Genomic DNA, 21,558 nt, shown 5'->3' on the forward strand with positions numbered 1-21,558 from the left:
CAGGGGAACAGCCCCTGCACTGTCAAGAGAAGCTTGAATCCATGAATAGCACAAGCACCAAAATGTGAAACTGTAAAATACCCCTGAAGTCTCTCTCTCTCTCTCTCTCTCTCTCTTTTTCCCACCTCCCTCCCTCTCTTTCTCTTGTTCTCTGTATTACCCCCAACAAGCAACCAAGCTATCCTTTTGTTTCTGGAATCTGTGAGGTTATGCACTGCTGCAGCAGGCACCCAGCCTTCAGATCAATCTCATTGTATCTGCAGGTGTCGCTCTAAGCTTCAGTGGTATGGGATCCATACGTCAAGCTATATATTGCCAACTTTCTAAAGCTTTTTAATGCCTGCCAAACTGTGTTCCTGTTAAGATGCACACTTGGGTGTTCGCACAGCCACTGTGTGAGTGCCACGCACATAGAGGCTGAGAGTGCATAGACACAAACCTACGAAAAATAAAGACAGCGATCAACCTCCTTGGGTTGATCTAGGCTTTAAACGTCTGTGGCTTATTGCCTAATGCCCATAGGACCTTACGTTAGAAGCACTGGACCCAGTCTCGTGTTGGTATTGGCAGCGCCAGGGCATGCCATCACATTTCTCATGAATGTACATCGAAAGATGGCGCCAGCCAGTCTGTTGATTGTACGCACAGAACGATCAAAGGATTGCTGACATGTTTTCAAAATGGTCTGATCTGTGATACGCTGGCTGGCTGTCACAACCTGGGAGCTTTAGTCTCGTGTGTGTTGCTTGATGCATTTATGACAGCAGAGCCCTTTCTCCCCACACCTCATCAGCACGTGACCCCGCAGCATGAGAGTACAATCTACGGTGTCCGTGCTTGGACAAATGTATCTCGTTAGCCATTACAGGTTTGCGTGAATACTATTATAAGAGCTTGCACCATGTGATATATTACTCTTCATCTTTGCGATCAAAAAAAGAAGAGGTTGGCAAATGGAGACCTAGACGAGGTATTTTACCATAGTATTTTGTAGGTGAGTTCTTTCTTGAGTTTATTTTTTTAATACAACCCCTATATATCCCCTGGGATGAACATTTGGAGTTTGTGCACTGTCAGAGCTGGCATAGTGCAGTCATTTGAAACCAATTTGCAGAGCTGCACAAGGGGCCTCATGCTTGAAGCATTCTAGGCCGCTCTGCTCAGAAGCTGTGCACCAAGGATGCCACTGGGCCTAGTGAAAGCAGGGGCTATAGGACCACTATCCTCTACCCTCTGGTCTGGGGGAGATAGACGGGCATTATTTGGCTGCATTGGCCCTGATGCCATTGTACCAGTTGCATCACTGATAGCTAAGACCCTACCTGTCCGCCTCTGCTGATGAAAGTCTGTTGTTTCGGGGAACAGCCATTACAACACGGTTTTTACCACGCAGTGCAGTCACATCGCATGCGTTACAACGCATGCGATGTTACAACGCTATGCCATTACAACGCAAGTCTTTACATCGACTTGCGCTAGATGGCGTGCTAACATTACAAATAGTGTAGTTTACTATCCCAACACCTTCCCTACTGTTAACGCATGCGATGTAACTGCACGCGTTGTAAAAACCCGCATTGTAATGTCATACATATGTTGTTTCTGTGCACAAAATAGAAGGGGAAATCTTTTTTCTTTTGCAGGAAAAGCAGCTCTTCTCATTTCCGCATGAATGTAAGAGAAACTTTACAGAGAAATATGACGGTGCTCATAATCGCTCTAGTGATATTTGCCATGCCTTTAGTCTCCTGGACTCATTTTCTTATCCAGACAGTTTACAATAAATTGGGTAAAATATGGAATGTTGCTCTGTGCAGAAAACTTGCACACAAGTACACACTTCATAGAATGAAAGGTGTGCTTCGTGTATTTAGTGTGCTTTTATGAGAAACATCTCGAATAAAGCTTGTACAACCGGTATTTAGTGTTGTGTAGATATTCTTTAAACTCCTTCAGTTTCAGATTTATAAATACGTGTTCGAGCTACAAGGGTCTGGAGGCCCATTTACCATCATGCGAAGGTGCTTCAGAACCATGAATAAAGATTTGTAGTACATTTCGTTTTTTTATGTCTGTGCCTAACTAGTAGGGAAATTAGAACTGAAGAAATTGGCTGTTCAAAAGAGATGACCATGCTTTGGATTCTTCTCGAAGGGGAATATTGCAGCCACACCCTGTGTCGCCAGCCTGATGCTATGTAGGGAAACAGGCATGGCTGTATGCTCTTCTTGCAATAAAATGCGTCTCAATTAATCAGTCTATCTTTGTTCTGCTTTAAAATGAATCTTCAATTTAAATTCTACGTGTGCACACACAACAGGACCTCTGGAAGGGCCTTGTTCCATTAACAAAAAGATCTGCGGGACAGTATGTCATGTTTAAAATAAATTATGTGTCTATCACTAGGAGTTATGTCAGGAGTAAAGTGTTTAACCTTAAAAAGTGATGAATTAACTTTCAGATTTTTCAGAATGGGGAATAATGCAACTCCTTTCTGTGTCACCATCTGCAGTCCTGCAGGAAATAGTGCAATCGAGACAGATGTCAAGTGAGCATATTTAATACTTTTAATAATGATGCTTAACTATTTGTTAAGTATACCTAGTTAAATAGCTGACTGTCAAGTGGGCTCCACTAGTGGGGCCTCCACTTACTACCAGTGCTCATTATATCTGTAAAACCTTTCTGCATATTTGCCCATCAACGCATACATTTAAATCGCGGTTTTGACAACGCAAGTCGTTACAACGACTTGCGCTAGATGGCGCTCTAGGACAAGGAATAGGACTTAGGAGTAGTATAATTTACTATTCCAACTCCAGTCTACGTACAGTAGGGAAGGTGTTGGATAGTAAATTATACTATTCCTTGCCCTAGAGCGCCATCTAGCGCAAGTCGTTGTAACGACTTGCGTTGTAAAAACCGCGATGTAATGGCATCGCGATGTAATCCCCGCGTTGTAAACGATGTTTCCCGAACTGGGCACAGTGCAAGTAAGCATGAACAGCTCACTCTTTCACGGTAAGATCATTTTGCTGAAATTAGGGTCCAAGTTGCACCAGTTGATCCCTATTGGAAGTAGCCCAGGACATATAAGCTTGTTATTTTACTAAGGGTATTGGTTGGACCTCTTCAGCCTTTTACCTCTGACACCTCTTACCTTCCGAATGTCACCAACACCGTACAGAGGTGCCAGCTCACTCTTATAGAGCAACACCACCAGCCTTGGTTGCGCACACAGGTGAGAAAAGTGTGCCCACATTCTTTTGCTGCGCACTGACAAAAATATTTCGAGGGCACATTGGGACTCATTTACAAGACCATTGCGCCGCCGGAGCGTGTGTTTTTGATGCACCGGCAGTGCGCCTGCCCACATCTACAAAGCCACGTAAAGCCACCCTGCATGACTTTTCATGGCCTTGTAAATATGGGCCCCTTTCACACATTACCCTGAGTGAAAGGGGTTTTCCAATGGTGTTGCTGTGGGTGTTCCCATGCAACATCCATGGAACCATTACCAGATTTACGAAGTTTTGCAAAGTTGGGAATGCGTCAGAATCATACGCCGAGGTGTAGGAGTGGCGCAGCAAGAAGAAATACTTTTATTTCTCCTAGTTTTTTACTCTTCTAATGCGTGCTGCATTCTGCAGCATGCATAGAAGGAGAAAAATGCCATCAATGTTTGTTTTTGTGCAGGAAGGTGTCCCTTTCCCGTATAGGTCATTTAATCATACATTTTATTTGTGCTTTACAGTTCTTGTCTACAGACAGCTTTCAGTTGTTTGTACAGTCTATTTTCAAAAATATTAATACACAAATACATACAAAACATACAGTGGTTATCATTGGTTGGCTTTCTTATAAATCTGCTTGCTTTGCATCCTTCTAATTCGATTTTTCCTTCCCCTTCTTGTCCTTGTCCCTCTCCAGGAGCATAGCTTTTTCACCATCCTTTTTATTTCAGCACTCCATGGGAGTGTATGTATTTTATTCCTCATTCGCTCGTTATATATCTCCCCTCAAATCCTCACCCCCTGCGCTTTCCACCCAGCTCATCTGTTGCTTTAATCAACCCTCCATGTAGATGTTTTTAAAATTCTATTCCCTCAACCCCCTTCAAGCTCCTCTGTTGTACCTCTGCTTTCCTACTCCTGAATGCAGGTTGCCCGGTCCCTCCACACACATTCCCCTCACCAGCTCCTTTATTTCTCCTCTTCCCCACACTTTTGTGCTGTTTAAAAAACAACTTTGTTTTGGAGGACTTTGTTTTGGAGGGTCTGGCAGCAGCAATTATCTCTTGGTCAGCTTCTTTCTAAAATGAAATTGCGCTAATATTTACGTTATTTGTATTAATTTATTGCTCTAAGATGGGACCCAATGTCTTGGAACAGTAAGTTAAAACAAAAACCTACAAAATGGCTGCTGCATCATTACGCATGCTCACACATGCAAGGTGACACTGGGGGTGCCATAGCATCATGGTATGTATGTGTGCATTCATGATGAATCTTGCACAAAAATGCGTCACTGCACATTATTATTAATGTATTTTCACAATTCTGATGAGATTCTGAAATATGGCATAAGCACGTTTTGCCATTTTTCTGATGCTGAACAGTCAAAAAATACTGTCAACACTAGCAAAAAAAGGGTACACCTATTGGCTTTGCCAGAGCATGTTTCTTTTTTTATATTGTCTAAGCCCCCACACCCTCCCTCAGCACTTTTTGCTGTTTCTGCTGATGCTGAATAGACAAATAGATATTGCCAAGGCATATAGGTCAGCACTGGCAAAGAAAGGTTAGACCTTTTGACTTTGCCCATGCATGTTTCTTTTCTGAGACTGTCTAACCCCCACCCCTTCCCCGCTTAGTTTTCATTGTGTGCTTTACAGTAAACCATTTCAGCAGCATTATGCGGAAGTGGCTTGCAGTCTCATGCGGGTCTACTGAGCACCGGAAGTTCATGAGCCACCCAACCATGGCCTGTGCAGGTAAGAGCCGTGGGGCGGTGTGGCCAGGTGAGGGCGGATTTCGACAGATGATGACGAGGGAAATTTAAATAAATACACCTGGCCCCACCGCTCTCACCTCCACAGGCCGCGACTGAAGACCTCTACTCTCTTCTGCTGTGTGGCTGCAGTGGGAGCCTGACACTGGGCAGTGCACCACTAGCCCAGGCAACCAAAGGATCCAGGCAGCCCCTGCTGCTCCCTGACACTGCCAGGGTCTGGGGAGGGTGGCATGGGCACACCACCCTGAAGGTGCCCGAGTTTACTTAAGGGAGCTCAGGGCAGGAATAGCATTTCAGTGTGTCCTGCAGACATCAGAGCTGCAGTCTTCTCCAGACTTGAGTCCAGAGAGAGGCGCAGAGTGATAGCCTGGGCTGTGGTTCCCTCCTGGGTGAAGGAGAGGGGTGATATTCTTGGAAAGACAACAGTTGAGCTTAGAAAGACCGCAGAAAATGACAGCACGTTCCAGTAAGGTGATGCTGACAGTCTTGTAAACATGCAATCCTGAATTAATTGGGACTGAAAGCCACAGCTTCAGTTTTCCATGATTGAGGGGAAGTAAAATATACACACTCATCTCCAAATTTAACAGGGCTCATCATGTCAGAGGAGAAATATTTAATTTGGCCATCTTTAATGCTTCGCCTCTTCGTTTTCCATAAGCAGAGTAATAATAAAAATAGAACATGTCTATGAATACAGTTTACAACCAATAGAAAATGTGACACAAGTATATACAGATGTAAATCCGGATGCAACCTGCTTGAAGCAAATAGGTCGTGTTGCCTTGCCACCAACACGACCTTTTTGCTTTTTTTCAGCAAGGAAACCAACCTCTCCAAATGAGTCTCCTTTCGATATTCATGTTTTCCAAAAGAACTGAAGAAAGACTTCCTATTGGGTGAGTTAGTCTTATCTTATTCAGCGCCTTGAAGCAGGCAGCGCTTTGAGAAAGTACTATGCAAATGCTCTCAACCCCAAAGAAGGATCATATTCTCTGAGGATTCCTAGACCGTCAACGCTCATCACATACAACCCATCAAATGTGGGGAGGAAGAGAGGCGTGAGCTGACGGGTGTGTTATTGAACCGGAGATGTTGTACCTAAAGATGGGCCTTACATAGTTATATTAACCTTTCAACCAATATGAAATATAAGGCCCTTGGTGGGTCACACAGTGAAGACATTGTACTTTCTGCACTGTGCCACAGCCTTAAAGCCCCTCCTTATGGGATTTGGAGAACACTCCGTGGTGGAACAAGAGAGGACAGGTTTAATTCTATTAATTCGATGCCAGTGAACACATGTGCGGCCCAATAAAACATGTTACTGGAAACACTTACACTACTGACCCTGGCATTCTCAAATCCACTGAATGTGCTATCTCTCCCCTAGGGGGAGAACTGTTGACCCTTGAACTTTGATCAAGACACTATGCCATAATTATTAGTTCCAGATTTTCCATCAACCAACTTGCAAAAGCATTTCTCACTTTCTTCCTCTCTTGCCCCCCTTTTCAATTTCTCCCAGGTCCTCACCCACGACCAGGATGTGGGCTAACGGGTAGAGCGGTCGACCTTGAAGCTGGCTAACCGGGTTTGTGTCTCGGCAGGGACACTCAACATCCTGTGATTCTGGGCAAATCACTTAATCTCCCCATGTCCGTCTGTAATGCAACTGGTACTCATGTAAAGCGCTCTGATACCTTCGCGTCGAGTTCATGCTATATACAACTCTGAGAAAAAAAAACTTGACTTAGCTACATGGGATGAGCAAACCTAGAGGAGAATGAGGAGGGTTTGACCTTGACATCCTCAGAGGGTCTCATAAACCTGGTCTTAGTAATACAGTGTTGAAGATCCATACATGAATGTCCAAGGTCCTTCACAAACTCCAGCAAAAACATAATTTGACCTTATCAACACTGGTGACTGCAGCACACAAATTTAGACTTTGCTCAGTGCCATGCTGTGGTGTTTTTTTTTGTCTCTCTGTCTCCCTGCATCACATTTCTAGACTCCAATATTGACTCACAACTGTTCTTTAGTGCCAATATATACCTTTCAAACCTGTAATAAACACCACCTTCACCCCTCTCAGAGTGGTAGTCTGTCCTGCTGATTGACATATCTATTTCCTCCAATAATTGGCGCATCATTCCCACCCTCGACATAGGCTCCAGATACGAGCTAATCATGCGAACGTCATCCGCTCCACTCTGTCCATACCATTAGGGGCTTACTATGAGCCCCCTGCGCCACCGGAGTGTCACTTTTTGTGACGCTCCGGCAGCTCAGATTACTAAGCCATATCTATGAGGCCACGCGAAGCCACTATGCGTTGCTTTGGATGGCCTCATAGATATGGAGTAAGGCAAAGCAGTGCAAAGTGATGCAGGTGAGAGGCGTTACATGGGCGTTGTGGTGGGTTTTCACGGATTTTAATGCTGCCCCCGATTTACAAGATCATGTAAACGTGAGGAAATGACAAATCCTTACGCCTCCTAAGGTGTAGCGTAACATGAGATTTCTGTATTTCTCCTCGTTTTTTCCTCTTTTCGATGTGTGCTGTATTCTACAACACACAAAGAAAGAGGAAAACACCTCTTAGGATTGGTTTTGTGCAGGAAGGTGCCCCTTTCTGCAAAAAAGACAATCCCGCTGACAACACAGGCATGTTTCCACCATGGTGCAAGGGTGCCTGCATTAGCACTAGGCAACCGAAACGGCACCAGCGAAGGGGAAGGGACAGGAATGCACCATTTGGCATAAATACGGTGCTTTCCGGCCATTTCACTTTGGCGTAGGGCAGCACAGCAAGATGACATGCTGCGCTGCCCTACACCAAATCTCCATAGATAAAGCCCTTCATTTACTTGCTATGTTCTATATAAAGCACCGCACAAATCAATTGTCTTTCTGTAAAATGCTTCCCTGCTTCCTGAACCTTGGACTGCGCTAAAAAAGTGTTATGCAAGATTTATCTGAGGGGCTGTGGGGCATTCAGGTCTCAATGTGAGGGGGATTCATGGCTCACACGGGGAGGGGTGCAAGATTTTCCTTGGAGAATATTCATGGCTTACTGAGGGGGGACCTAAAAACATGAAGGCTCAATAGAGAAAGACATAAAGAGTGATTTGGCATGGTTGAAAGAGGAATTGTGCATATGATGCAGGATGGGAAGAGTCTGCGGTGAGGCAGCATGGAGGGGGTGTACTGTGGTTGAAAATGGGACGAGCCACAGACAGTAAAAGACTTATGCGTATTATGAGCAAGGATATTTAAAGATGGAGCCTGGCCAGGATTAGGGCTGGTGAAGCCTGAGAGGGCTGGTATTTGTGCATTGTTTATTAAGGGGTTGGTCATTGTGCAGCATTAGAGGGACCTTAAATGGAGCAGCTTTAGGTGAATTGAGCAAGTGGCAGGATTGGAGTGATCTATGAGGTACAGCAGCAACGCTTAAGGCATCTAGGCTGCAAAGGCATGGGAGGACTATTGCTAGCAGTGACGGCTGACAGTCATGGACATGGGGGGGGGGAGGGAAAATGGGTAGTGGGTCAGTGCAAAATGTTATTACCTAAATTGATGCCGACATGCATTAGATTATCGTTTTAAAGGTAAAATGTTTAACTTTAAAATGATAATGTAATGCATGTCGGCGATTTAGGGAAAACATGCACAAACATAAAATACATGCAAGAAAACGGAAATAAAAGTCACTTACCTTGCTACACGTCCTTTCCAGTGCCAGTGTTCTTCTCTCCTCAGGCCCATCCAAGTCAGCTAACCAATCCTGGCGCTGGTCTCATGCTGTTAAACAGCATGAGAGAAACACCAGGATTGGATGGAGCACTCTCAAGAGCACTGGAGGCCTGCGCTTTCTCTAACCTAGTTGTAGACAGCTGGGTCATAGAGGTTTACAATATGCACGTCTGGCTGTCCATCGCAAGACAGCCGACCAAAGAGACATGCACACTTTAAACTAGTACACAGGCAGCCCACCTCTCCTCCCTGCTGCTGCTGGCACTCAGTAGGCCTCATCCCATCCTGTAACTTGGCTTGGGACGTGGGTTTGCAGAGTTATGAAAAAGAAAATGGGAATAATGTTTATTGCCTTTTTATTTTTCATCTAGGGGCTTTTTAATTAGTCGTGCGACACTCCTCTTCTTTAAAGGAGGAGCCGCCCCTGATTGACAGGGACAGTGCTGGGCAGATGTCAGATTGGGCTGTGTAGTAAGGGATTCTGAGGTATCAATGGGGTCCAGTAGAGTACAAAAAAGATCCATGGTTGCTTGCTGTTCATGTAATTATGATAATTTATAAATATAATGGTCTAATTTATTTTACAATGTTTCTTCTGAAATGACATAGATGTGCAAGAAATGGCAGAATGCAGTGCAAGGGCATTATCGAACATTAGTTCTTAAGGGTAGTCTTGACCAATGCTTAACTTGCAGACAAATAAATAAGTTCAAAAACCCCCAAACTCTTTTTAGGAGCCTGACGCTGGCACCGTCGAATGGCGGAGTTGCTGAATATTAATTAAGGCTGTCTAGTCTTGAGTCGGACCGGCCTACAGGACAATCAGTCAGTGCCTGATGACCTGATCTGACAGATCAGTGTGTGGGCATCATTGTAGCAGTTTGTGGGACTTTATTATGGCCAGGTGGCCAGTTTTTACTGTTGATTTATTAGATATTACCACAAACATTGCCTGCAGCAAATACATGCAGTATCCCATACCTTGCAAAATACCCATACAGTGTGTTTTTACAAGTTCAAAACTGAGCTGATTTGCTAATGTGGACCACTTTTTCAGCTATAGGATTTGCTTTTATTTTGATGCCCAGACCTACTTTTTATTCCAGTCCGACCATCCTTCTTCACCCACCCTACATTCCCTGTCTATTTATCTCACTCCTCCAGGTCATTTTCATCCTTGTTTCTCCCTTTGTCACTATTGTCCTTTCTCTTCCTCCTTCTTTCTCGATTTTCTTCCTTTCGTTTCCTTACTCCAAATCAAGATCTGACCATGAAAAATAAGCCCCAGTGCTGCCAAAAAGGAATGCTCTTGGCCATCTCTTAAAACAACCACCTGCACCTATTAAACTGCAAGATTTTTTCAAAGTATGTGTATTATCTGACTCAAGAGATGGCCAACATAGTTCTCGGAGACGACGGAGAGGCATCTGGAAGGACTCACAGACCAAGGTCTGTATTGGTGTAATACTAAAGAGATGCATAACGAATTCACTTCAGCAAATGACTGGTCATGCAGCGCCATCTAGCGTCAAGTCCTTTGAAGTTGTCAGTTTTTTGTTCTCCACTTGTCTCCATATGCTCGCTCTGTTTATGTAGTATCTATCGCTTCTACGTAGCTTATGTCATGAGGACATCAAACAAATCCATGCAGTATTCGTTTTATTTTGTTTAAACATGTAAAACACCGCAACCTTTTCTCTAAGAATGTATCTGAAAGTGGTCAAGTAGCTAGTAATTTTAATAATATAATATTGCACTATAACTTGGTAAGCTCAGTGACAGCAAGTGTCTGGTTTAGTACCTTTGGGCCAGATGTACGACCATGCCAATTTGTGACTCGCAAATTGCACTCAATTGCGAGTTGTATTTTGCGCTCGATTGCGAGTCGCAATTTTCGAGTCACAAAATGCCATGTACAACAGTGTCTGGGACTCTGTTTGCGATTCCCAAGCCCAATGGGGTCGCAAATTGCATGCATCATGAATGCAATTTGCGACCCCCTTGGGAATAGCTGGCCCTTCCAGGGATGGTGGCCTGCTGGGCTGAGCAGACCTCCATGTCTGGGACTGCTTTTAAATAAAGCAGTTTTTGTTTTTTAAATTCAGCCCGTTTTTCCTTAAAGGAAAGTGGGATGCATTTAAAAAAAAGAAAATGAAACGTTTTTGTTTAATTTTTTTAAGGGCAGGTAGAGGTCCCTGTACTGTCCATTAAAAAAGGAGTTTTACTGTCCACTAAAAAAGGAACTGGACCATTAGTGCCCTGGTGAATTGTATAGTCTTTGAAGCTTGCCAGCATCAACATGTTTCATGTTTGTAATTGTATAGATGTTTGTGTATTGTAAATATTGTCTAGATGTACATAAAGTATGTTTTCTTTGTCTACACCTTATGTACAAAATTAGACATGAAGGCAATTGTCTAGCTAGTCCTGCATAGGGTGAATGTGTTTTGGGAAAAGTAAACAAAAAACGTTTCTTATATTCAATTATAACCCAGGGATAAATAAAAAATCCAACTGGTGAAATTTTTTGGGGATCTATGATGTCAGAGGTAATTTGGTTTTTGCATATAGGATTCTGACCTCTGTACCCCTGAACCGAATCATTCCCCTGTCCTTTATCTATCTCTAGATATTAATCACCAAATGTGTAAATCTATATCTGGACAATACTGTAATAATATGTGATTTTATTAACAAGGTGAATCTGTTCTCATATTATACTTTCAGAACTCAGTTATAATGGAAAGAAGGCAGACTGATTTCAAATCATAAATGACTGAGCATCCCACTCTATGAAAAACAATCAATAAAACAACGTGAACGGGAGCTGCAGTCTTAAACTTTTTTCTTCCCAGCATACTTGGATAACAGAAAACACTGCTGAAAAATCTCTCATTCCCTCACCAGTCTCTCCCCTTCCAGCAATGAGTAGCACAAGGCTCCATTCCATCCCCGATCCTGTTCAACGCAAACATGGAGTCCCGCAGCTCTTTTCTGAAAAACTCTAACTTCTCCTACCATTGCACACTGATGACAGACAGCTGTCCGAAAGTCTCCTTCCATGAGGACTTTGCATTCCTGATGGTTTATTGAAAAAATGTAGTGATGGATGACGCGGCATCACCTCATCCACTGAAACCAGAATTGGTGCTGTTCTCGCTCCCCAAATGTGCAACACAAACATGGAGCTGGCTTAGCACACTAAACACTGGATAACTCTCATCCCTACTGAATGTATCAAATCATTCATCTTCATGTTGGACAAGAATCGCAATGTGCAAAGCTTATATCAATATACCAACTTAAGGTGCCCAGTTACCAATCAGGGTGTTTCCTTCAGTTTGAGCGGAAGAGCGTCAGCCCACTGGTTAAAATGCCCCAGAATTGAAAAATAAAATGGTAATAAAGTTGGTTTTATTTTTTCAATACAACCCCATCCTGACACTCGCATCAGGACATGGTCGGGCAGCTGCTGAGTGACAGTAGCATGGAGGAGGGTGGACTTCCTCTGCACTTTCCGAAGTGCGAATATCTTTTTGGCCGGCCGTCTTGCTACGACCAGCCAGACATGCACACTCTGAAACCTCTAACCCAGCAGTCTTAAGACAGATGGGTAAGTGCAGGGCTCCAGTGTCCTTGGGAGTGGCGCGTGAGGCTGCTCTCTCCAAACAGGGTGTACTCTCACAGCATGAGAGCAGCACCAGGATTGGTTAAGGTACTTCTCATGGGCTGGTGTGCAGGAGGAAGACATGCAGAGAGGAAGGGGTCAGAGTTGGACGCGTTACAGGTAACTGTTTTTTATTTTTGCCCGCCACACCAATCCCCGTAGATGCCAGCCGCCACTGCTTTCCTGATGTTTACGAACAAGTAGCTTGATCTCTAGTCTTGTGTAGATTAGTCTATAATGCCTTTCTTCCCAGAATAACCGAATTTTGATGTAACAATAACAACTAGAGCCAGCGCCTTGAGACCCTACGGGTATGTAGCGCGCTTTATAAGTGTCACTGATTGATTATTATTCACAAAACTCTCCAGTCAGGAACACCAAATTACCAAGCAGAGAAATTGATCCCCCCCAGACAGACAATGGGAACTGAGAAGCTCAGGCACCACATGCTTCGTACTAGCAGAAGAAAAAAAAACTCCTTCTCTGGAAGTGCACCTGGGTTAATGGCAGTGCTTAATTTGAGCCAGTGGTTGCTGGTGGGACTCACAGACACTCACAATGTGACATCGCCAGCTACAAACCATAGGAGTCGTGCACGTTTACAGTCCTGGGCTTTCCTTTAGCTAATCATTTTTTTAAGTGTGATAACCGAATGTTTTAGGTGCGTGGTTCAACTGTAAATGTTAAGATTAACATAATAGCTAAAAAAAAAACACAAGACAGGAAACTGATTTTGTAGTGGGTAAAAGCTAGCTCTTGTTATTTAGAATGAATTTAAGAATAGTCCTGGGTGAAACAAATTGCTAAATATCGAATTACAAAATATACCCTTTTCCCACAAATTCACTTGCAACAATTTGGGCAAAAGAAATGTGCCGTTATAAGTTTCTGCTTGGGAAGTACAGAAACATCAGTATTACGGTGAATCATGTGGTTCTTGGTTCTTCTTGACAGGAAATAGTGGGCCAATGGCGAACCATGAACCACACAAACTCCGTATGAAGCCCACTCTTTGTGGTTCGCTGCAGGATTGTGTAGTAATTCACTCAGGAGCAAGTTGTATTGAAGTAGATTTATTGATGTAGATAACTACACAGCTCTTGAACTGCCAACCACCTTCACCATCAGTCAGTCTCCTGCAGTTGAATTCACATTCCAACCATGACATCAGGAGCTGACATCACAAGCACACACTCAGCTGGGAGCAGGTGATGACTCAGACTTAACATTGAATATAACACATAACAGATTGCCAGTTGCCTTTGGTCTTTTTTTCATCTGCGGCAGAGGGAAGAGCGTATTAGTAAAAGTTTGTGGATGTATGCCATGAACCATCTCATACTTTTAGTACACACAATCATTATTAGGAAGGCAGAACTACAAAATGCTGTATTACATTATGATATCTAGGAATAAGCGATGACCAAGAATCAGTTTTGAGACTTTACTATGTGGCTTCTCATCTACTCTTATGGACTGTTTTTCAGACAATACGCAGAAGTTTTATCAGTTGGACAATGTCTGATATCTGCCAAAGACACCAAAACCATAAGGCGTCTGATATCGCTCTGTGGCATCTTTAAGCGCTTGTAGGCTGTAATATTATGTGAACAAATGCAGCAAGGACTTTCCTTCGAAACCTGCCACCAGTCACCAGGTCACCTGAACCTAAAATGGCGGCGGGAGCCCAACTAGCCCCACTACACACTTTGGGCTACAATGGGCTATAAATGTAGCCCAAAACAAAGAGGCAGTCCTGGACTGCGCCACCCTTCCAATCTGCCTGGGGGGCAAACCTCCCTGTGGTTGGCTACCCACCAAACCACCCATGCAATCGAGGAGTGCTGACATTTATTTTTCGTCCACTGAACAAAGAACATAATTCACTCAGTACAAGAATGGCCTTTTGACTTTGAAAATATTTTATACAAACCGGAAATGGCCAACATTTACTGTATACATAAGACAATAGAGCACTGCAGGAAACCATCATGTTTCAGTCCTTGGGCAAAGTGAAAGCTTAAATTTAGTTATAAAATCAAGTATAGTCCACGTGTGAAGTCTTTGGTAAATCTCATGGGGCAGGGAACCATAGATCTGGGCTCTGCCATAATTATAAATTCTGCAGTAACACCACGCTCTGTAATTTTCCCCCAATACTGTAGCTAATGGAATCCTAAAGGCTCAGCTGGCACTCCCCATTAGCTCGCCCCCTGGAGTTGCCAGTACCTCCAGTATCACTGACTGCAGGGATATGGAGTACAGGGCCTCACAACATGAACTTCATACAATAATGAGGCAACACTCCAAACAATAAGCCCTACAACTACCCACAGGTATGATTCCAATTGTAAACTTCACTCACTTATTCACAATTTTAATTATTCGCTTATTGTTCCTGCTTTTATAATTCCTGAACCATTAAAGTAATGTTTCTATTCATTGGATATACGAGATGATTTTCTACAAAAAGGGCACACTTAAAAAATCGCTTGAGTTTGCATACTTTAATGATCCATAATATCTTAATGTTGACAATGTATATCAGTCATTCTTAGTTTCAAGTAAACACGGTCATATGATCGAAGCTCATATTTCTGGGTTATTTTCATTATTCAACATTCTCACCCTCCCTTAGGCATGTCGGGATAAAGATCCCATCATCGGGGGAATATTGAAGAACTATATTGAACACTGTAAATTAGATAGTTGGATATAAATGCAATGTATACATTCTTCCTTTAGTTTACAGTGTTCAACAAGCTGGATGTCTACTCCCTTCATGGTGAGATGCAAGACAATAAAAATAAAGTGCGATTGGGGCATCTGCGTGAAGTTCTCGCACATGGTCCACAGAGCATGAAACAAACCACATTTTCCATTTCAAACAATTAGCAAGATGTGGGTTTGGTGAAAAACAAAATCTGGACCCATTCATAAACAAATGTGCACATCTTCGCAGGTAGGGCAGCGTTTATGACTTTTAGTGAGAACATAGTTTGACTTATGGAAAACCTTCTTCCCCTGCACTCCCATCAATTTTCCGGGTGCACTCTCCAGCTTTCCAGTTCCTACCCTTCACCAGGAGTAAATCTCCAACCATATCCAAGGTGGAAAGGCATCGAAGAGGACTTTGAGAATACCCACAAACTTATGGGTGTTCCTTAACGTTCCAGGGAAACCTCACCTTGGAACAACCGCTTCCCACCACCAGAGTAAGTTTTATCCATGCACAATAATACTCCAATGTGGGAGTAATAATTCACATGAGTAAAAGTATGTTATGTGTACACGGTCACCTTTTGTGAATCTCTTGTACTCCTAGGCTGAGCCATGTGTTTGCTTAAGCGGGACTTGCACGTCTAAAGTGATATTGGGCTCAGGTCCTCGGTGTCAAAGATAGGTCATTGACAGAGAAGAACACGGATAGGTAGTTAATGTGTATCCACATATGTGTTTATTCTTTCCTTACCCTTCTATTTGTCTAGAGTGCCTCTTTAGTTGACAACATGTTTGGAAGCATTTAAGAAACAACTTTGCAGTAAAACAGATTGTTACCCGGATTTCACCAGACATTCATGGGTCTTCTGTACATCTCTCAGCAGTATGGAACGCAAAGGTTCCCGGTCCTATGGAGTCAAAAAAGAAGACTGCTTAGTTACGTTTCTGCTAAAAATCACACTAAGGCAGAGTATGCCATGCTTCACAGAAGAAGACCACTAGTGGATGACTGGATTACTCACCGGTAATTTCAGTACTCTGATTCCCTCTTCCTCATCCTTTCTTTGCCAGGTGAAATGATTCTACAGCCTTTCTCACCCCAGTTACTTTAACTACAAAACATCCTCCACCTGTAGGCAATCCTCTACATCACTTGTTTTCTCTCTGAGCGGGACATAACTCGCCTGCTTACTGCCAATCCTCCTTTGAAAGTATTCAAGCATCCTCCAGAGTCTGTGAGCTAAGTTCTTTGGAAGAACTAAGATAAGTAAGACAGAACCAGATTGAAAGAAATACTTGTAAGCATTTGAGTCATTATCTCCTCAAACCTTAGCCTCATCACAGTCCTTGCTTTCACGTGAAGGTACACCAAAGCACCAACTTATTGGCTGACAGACAACGCATGTGTGACATCACTCTTGTTGAAGTAATGCCCCCTCCATCACCACACACTCAAAGCAAAAGACAAAACCTTAGATCCAAACTCAAGCAACCTTAGATTTACCCCTCCCCCCAGTTTGTAATGTTCCACAAGGGTTGAGAGAGGTTCACAAGTAACTACACTGAAGCTCTCTGCAGGTAGCCATTCATTGAGGAAGCTGTCCCTGAAAGTCACCCAGATGCTGGACCTTAGCCAAGTCATAGGCCAGCAGAATAATAATTGGAAGCCATCTAACCAAAGTGACAATTGAAGGCTTCAGACCATCCCTGGCAGAAGCAAAAACTCAAAAAAGGCTACCACATTCACAAAACTCTTCTACACAGTCAAAGTAAGAGATTATATCAGTGCTGATTTACAAGGAGTGCAAATGGATGCAGCCGGCCCATGTATGGAACAAAAAAGGCCAACACAATTTTGTTAAACTAGTATATTTTCAAGTATTGCCAAACACTGTTATACAAAAAATTTGAGATTGGCAATACGAAAAGCATGGGTTCTAGTGCTAGGTATAAAACCATCAGAGATATTGCTTGATGGGCCGATTATCAATGAGACTACAGATGAAAGCACACAGATGTGTACCCTGAGCACTCTGGCATTTCTGAAGAAGCAGAACACCTCATTCTCAAACCAACCATCAGACAGACAGTGGCCTCTAAGCATCCCTTTGACAAAAGCCCCCTGAATGTAGGGGACCACAGGCCTAAACACAATGACACTTTAGTGGATGATTTCAAAAGCACTCTGGAACATGCCATTCCAAATCCTATGCATTGAGAGAGTGATTGACTGTGATATGGGGATTTTAGAGATATTTACTGATAATGTAGCTAGTGGCACCAAAACATATAATCAATTGTTAGATCTAATCATTAAAAATGTATTTAAGGAAATTCCGTACTGACATACCAGCCATATACACATTCTAAAAAGTACAAAACCTGCAGGATTATGGGCTTGCGGGCATTGATAACTAAGGCACAGTTTGTGATACACAACTTATACCACCTGTTGAGAGTGACCATGACCTAATTTGTGGTACTCGAGAATTGTGGTTGACCAACTAGATAAGTGTCAAAATCTACACTCTGACAGTCCCAAACGATTTAATTTATTATCTTGCGTGGCATAGCTGTTGGGAATGCTAGGGGAAGCATACAACGAGAACCTTCAGACATTTTGGCTCGATATCCTTTATTAACTGGTGTTATTTTGCCATATTTTGTTGCAGTTGCAGAACTGGCTTCAAGGGAGCACAAAACCTGTTACTATCCAGCAGTCTTTCAGTGGAGGCTGGCATTTCCTGAGGATAGCTGGGGAAGGGGAGGGGGGGGGGGGCAAGTCATTTTTTTTAATAAAACATTAAATAAACTTACCTTCCTGCAACGAGGTGAAGTCCTCCATCGACTTCTCTCCTCAAGGCAGGCTCCCAAGCCAATCCTGGAGCTGCTCCCATGCGCGCCCAGATTGGAGGGAGCGACCTCAGTCGGCACTGCCGAGGGCACTGGATGCCTGCACTTACTCTCAACCCAGCTGTTTTAAGAAGTTTAAAGTACGCATGTCTGGCTGGCCGTTGCAAGTCAGCTGGCCAAAGAAACATGCGTACTTTAAACAAGTGCACATGGCAGCCCACCCTCATCCCTGCTGTCATTCAGCAGTCCTCGCCCTGTCCTGGCACTTTGTTCGGGATGGGGTGAAGTAAAATAAAATGGCCATTCATTAGCTTAATTTCAATTTTATTTTTCGTCCCTGAGGGCATTTCCGTGGGGCAACGTCCTCCGCTATACTGGAGGAGACGCCCCTGCAGTCTTTACAGGAGTGGTCAGCAGTGTGGCTGTATGGAAGTGAGAACACTGTTGCCTAGGGGGAGTAAAAGTTACTTGAGCTCTCCTGGGCAGCCACGGCCCATGCAGGTAAGAGCAGTGGGGCCGGATGTGGGCGGGGTTTCGACGGACGATGACGAGGGAAAATTAAATACATAATTAATTTTCCCTCGTCATTGTTCGTCGAAATCCCCCCCACCCGGCCCCACCGCTTTTACCTGCACGGGCCACGGTTGCTCTTCGAAATCCATATAAGCCAAGATGCCTGGTAAAATCATCCCTTTAGCGCTGTCTGGTAGAGAGGCTGGACCCAGGACTGAGGGCCATTTGGTGGAGGGGAGGAGTGTAGAGAAACTGGACAGCCTACTTCGATCTCAGTGGACTTTTTGGAAGCCCTGATTAGCCATATAAGAGACAAGGCCCTCTGACCGGATATGGTCCCCACAAACGTTCATAGTTTAGTTGTGGACCTAAGGCAGACCCTGCTGATGATACTCTTGAATAAAGTTTTTAGGAATGTGAGCTTAAAGCAGTGAGGGACTCTCTGCAACACCGACATAGAGCTTGTGTTTCAGTCCCTTTTTAAATTTCGGATTAATATGTGTTGTTGTTGACTGCTTTTACTTAATGTTATGTGAGACGTTGTATGAGTACATCTCAGGTGAAAATGAACCTTTAAGTATTCCCTCGGTATTTTGAGAGGCAGGTACAGACTTGCTCAGGTGTTGGAAGACAGGGAAAAAAAGATCAACAAAACCAGATTGTAGGGATGGTTCAGAGAAAATGTTATCAGAGCTGTTACACTTAATTCAATCATGTTTTAATCCCCTTTACTCATTGTGGAGTAAGCCAGAGTGCCACAGCATGTATTTTGCTGCTATCTATTTCAATTCTTCGTGGAAAGAAGTTTCAAAATTAGTCTCTTTGGCTGGTGACAACAGAAGAAAGCAAGATACGTCCTCCTTTACTTACAAAGGTGTTTGAGAGTATAAGAATAAACCAAGCTGTCCCTCAATAATAAACTTCTAATGGGTCGCGAAAAGCCTAATAAATCAGATGTTGCGATGAATCCAGAATATTGCAGAGCCCGAAGGACATCACTCACTAGGTATTCAAATGGCCGTAATCCATATTGGTTGTGCCATCTCAGTGATCACAATAACAAATTCACACGAGTTAGCATGTACCCCTCTCATACAATTCACAGAAAATGTTGGTGGTTTGTGGCTGTTAAATAAAAGTTACCATAAGTGGAAGAAGCTAAAAGATGTTTCTTGAAGTAGGATTAAGCTCTTTACAACAAAATTCATGATTGTAAAACTACATCCCCATATCACAGATACCTCCTTCCCTCAGAGCCCCTGTCTATATTTGCCTCACACTGTGTCCATTTCTAGAGGTGAAATGGACAGAGTGTATGTCTCTCCCTGCCTCTTTGCTTCTCTGTAAAATGGACCTGGTAACCTTGTTCTGGTGTTGAGTAGTATCTTTCTCGCAGGAGTATTCTCAGCGTGAGCATTATATTGCGTCATGGCTCTTGAGGGTTCTGTACGACGGAAGTCGCGAGTGCTCTGACGGCGGACAGCTACATTCTGTTGAGGAGACGGTCGTGAGCTGATGACGCTGGACTGTCTGTGGGATGATGTACTCCTTGTTTACACAATGATACACCCCAAGTTAACAACTATTCTTCGTGGTTACTATATGTTGGTATCTCCCTGAAACTGAGTCAGTCTCTCAGTCTCACTTTCGCATTCTGTTGTCTTACTTAGTGTCTGTTTTCCTCTGCTCATGTATTGTTTTGTCATTTTCCCCTGGGCCCAAGGCCTATTTCTCTCTGTCTTATGGTCTGTGTTTCCTGCAGCAGGGTTCACTACTTCCTATTTCAGTGGTTGTATCTTCTTGACCCAAGGCGTCTTTGCTGCACTGCTTCAATGTCCCAGAGTCTTTGTTGGTTTATCCATGCCCCTATGTCTATCTGTCCTTGTGCCTGTGTCTCCCTGTCTCAAGGTCTCTCTATTGCAAAGTCTATCTGACCCAGGATCACCCTGCCCTGTTCTCTCCCCTTACAATTGCCCCAGTATCTACTTTTACCATTAGATCCATATTACACCATCTGGGTCTTCCTGAAACAGTGTTTGCGCATCCCACTACCTTCCTGCTCCAGTGTCCTCCCATTCAAGTCACTTCCCAAAGTGGGCCCATGTTTACTAAGCCTTTGTGCCACTGAAAAGTGCTGTAAAATGACATAAAGGGATACACCGGTATTTTGAATTAGAGTCGTGGCCTTTTCTGAGGGCCAAAAGCCTATTTCGCTGCTTTTTGTAGCTTTGCATCAAGGAAGCAATACAAGGTTGGTGCTGGAAAACACCCATCGATTTTGACGCAAAGCCCAATCTACTAAAATAGCCAGACTGGGCTTTGAGTGAAAAGCTAACTCCTCCTTAATTCAGGTGCTAACAAGGAGAAATGAACATTTCTCAAAAAGCCCCACCCATTGCACATGGGCGACATGGCACAGCACACCTCAAATGAGGTTGACAGACATAGGAATTTGGACTGGAAGCATATGTTTTTAGTTATAATCCTCTGCAAGATGCCACACATTCATCTCTGCGAGGCTGTACTTCATGCATGGTAGCCTTTTAGAGCACCAGCGTAGGGGATAACAGCTGCAGCAGGTCAATCTTGGTAGATAGGGCCCTTGCACTTTGTCTTTCCCCTCACACAACACACTGAGTCATTCTCTGTCCCAGTGAATCTGTGTCCGAATCTCCATCTCCCAGTGTGTATGTCCCCCAGACAGTATAACTCTGTTGCTGTTCAAGTGCCAGTGTCTATCAGTGTCAGTGTGTATGGTTTTGTGTTGCTTGATCCCTGTCTAATTGTCCTAGGGTCTGTTTCTTCCTGTGTCCCCTTCTCAGCCTTTACCCGTGTAGTGAAACTCGGTTCTTTTGTCTCCAATGCTTATGGTGGCCAGATATCAGAGCCACCCTTTTTCTATGTCTCCTATCTCTGTGTCTCTGTGCAACTGTTTAAAAATGTTATGGAACAAGTGTATGTGTTTCCGTGTCCCAGTGTATCCCTGTTCAAGCATCTCCCTCTCCACAAGTCTTCCTAAGCCATTATCTCCC

General features: G+C 43.6%; 1 protein-coding gene across 2 annotated transcripts in view; it reads right to left on the reverse strand.

Moving 5' to 3' along the window:
* PLEKHA2 (pleckstrin homology domain containing A2) overlaps window positions 1–21,558 on the reverse strand; it is a 571,168-nt gene that overhangs the window by 55,148 nt on the left and 494,462 nt on the right. For both annotated transcript variants that reach the window (XM_085634579.1, XM_085634580.1), the window contains one exon: window positions 15,998–16,068. In XM_085634579.1, coding sequence (XP_085490705.1) covers window positions 15,998–16,068 — 71 coding nt within the window. The remainder of the gene's footprint in view (window positions 1–15,997; window positions 16,069–21,558) is intronic.

Source organism: Triturus cristatus, chromosome 11, assembly GCF_964204655.1.
Source record: "Triturus cristatus chromosome 11, aTriCri1.1, whole genome shotgun sequence".
NCBI lineage: Eukaryota > Metazoa > Chordata > Amphibia > Caudata > Salamandridae > Triturus > Triturus cristatus.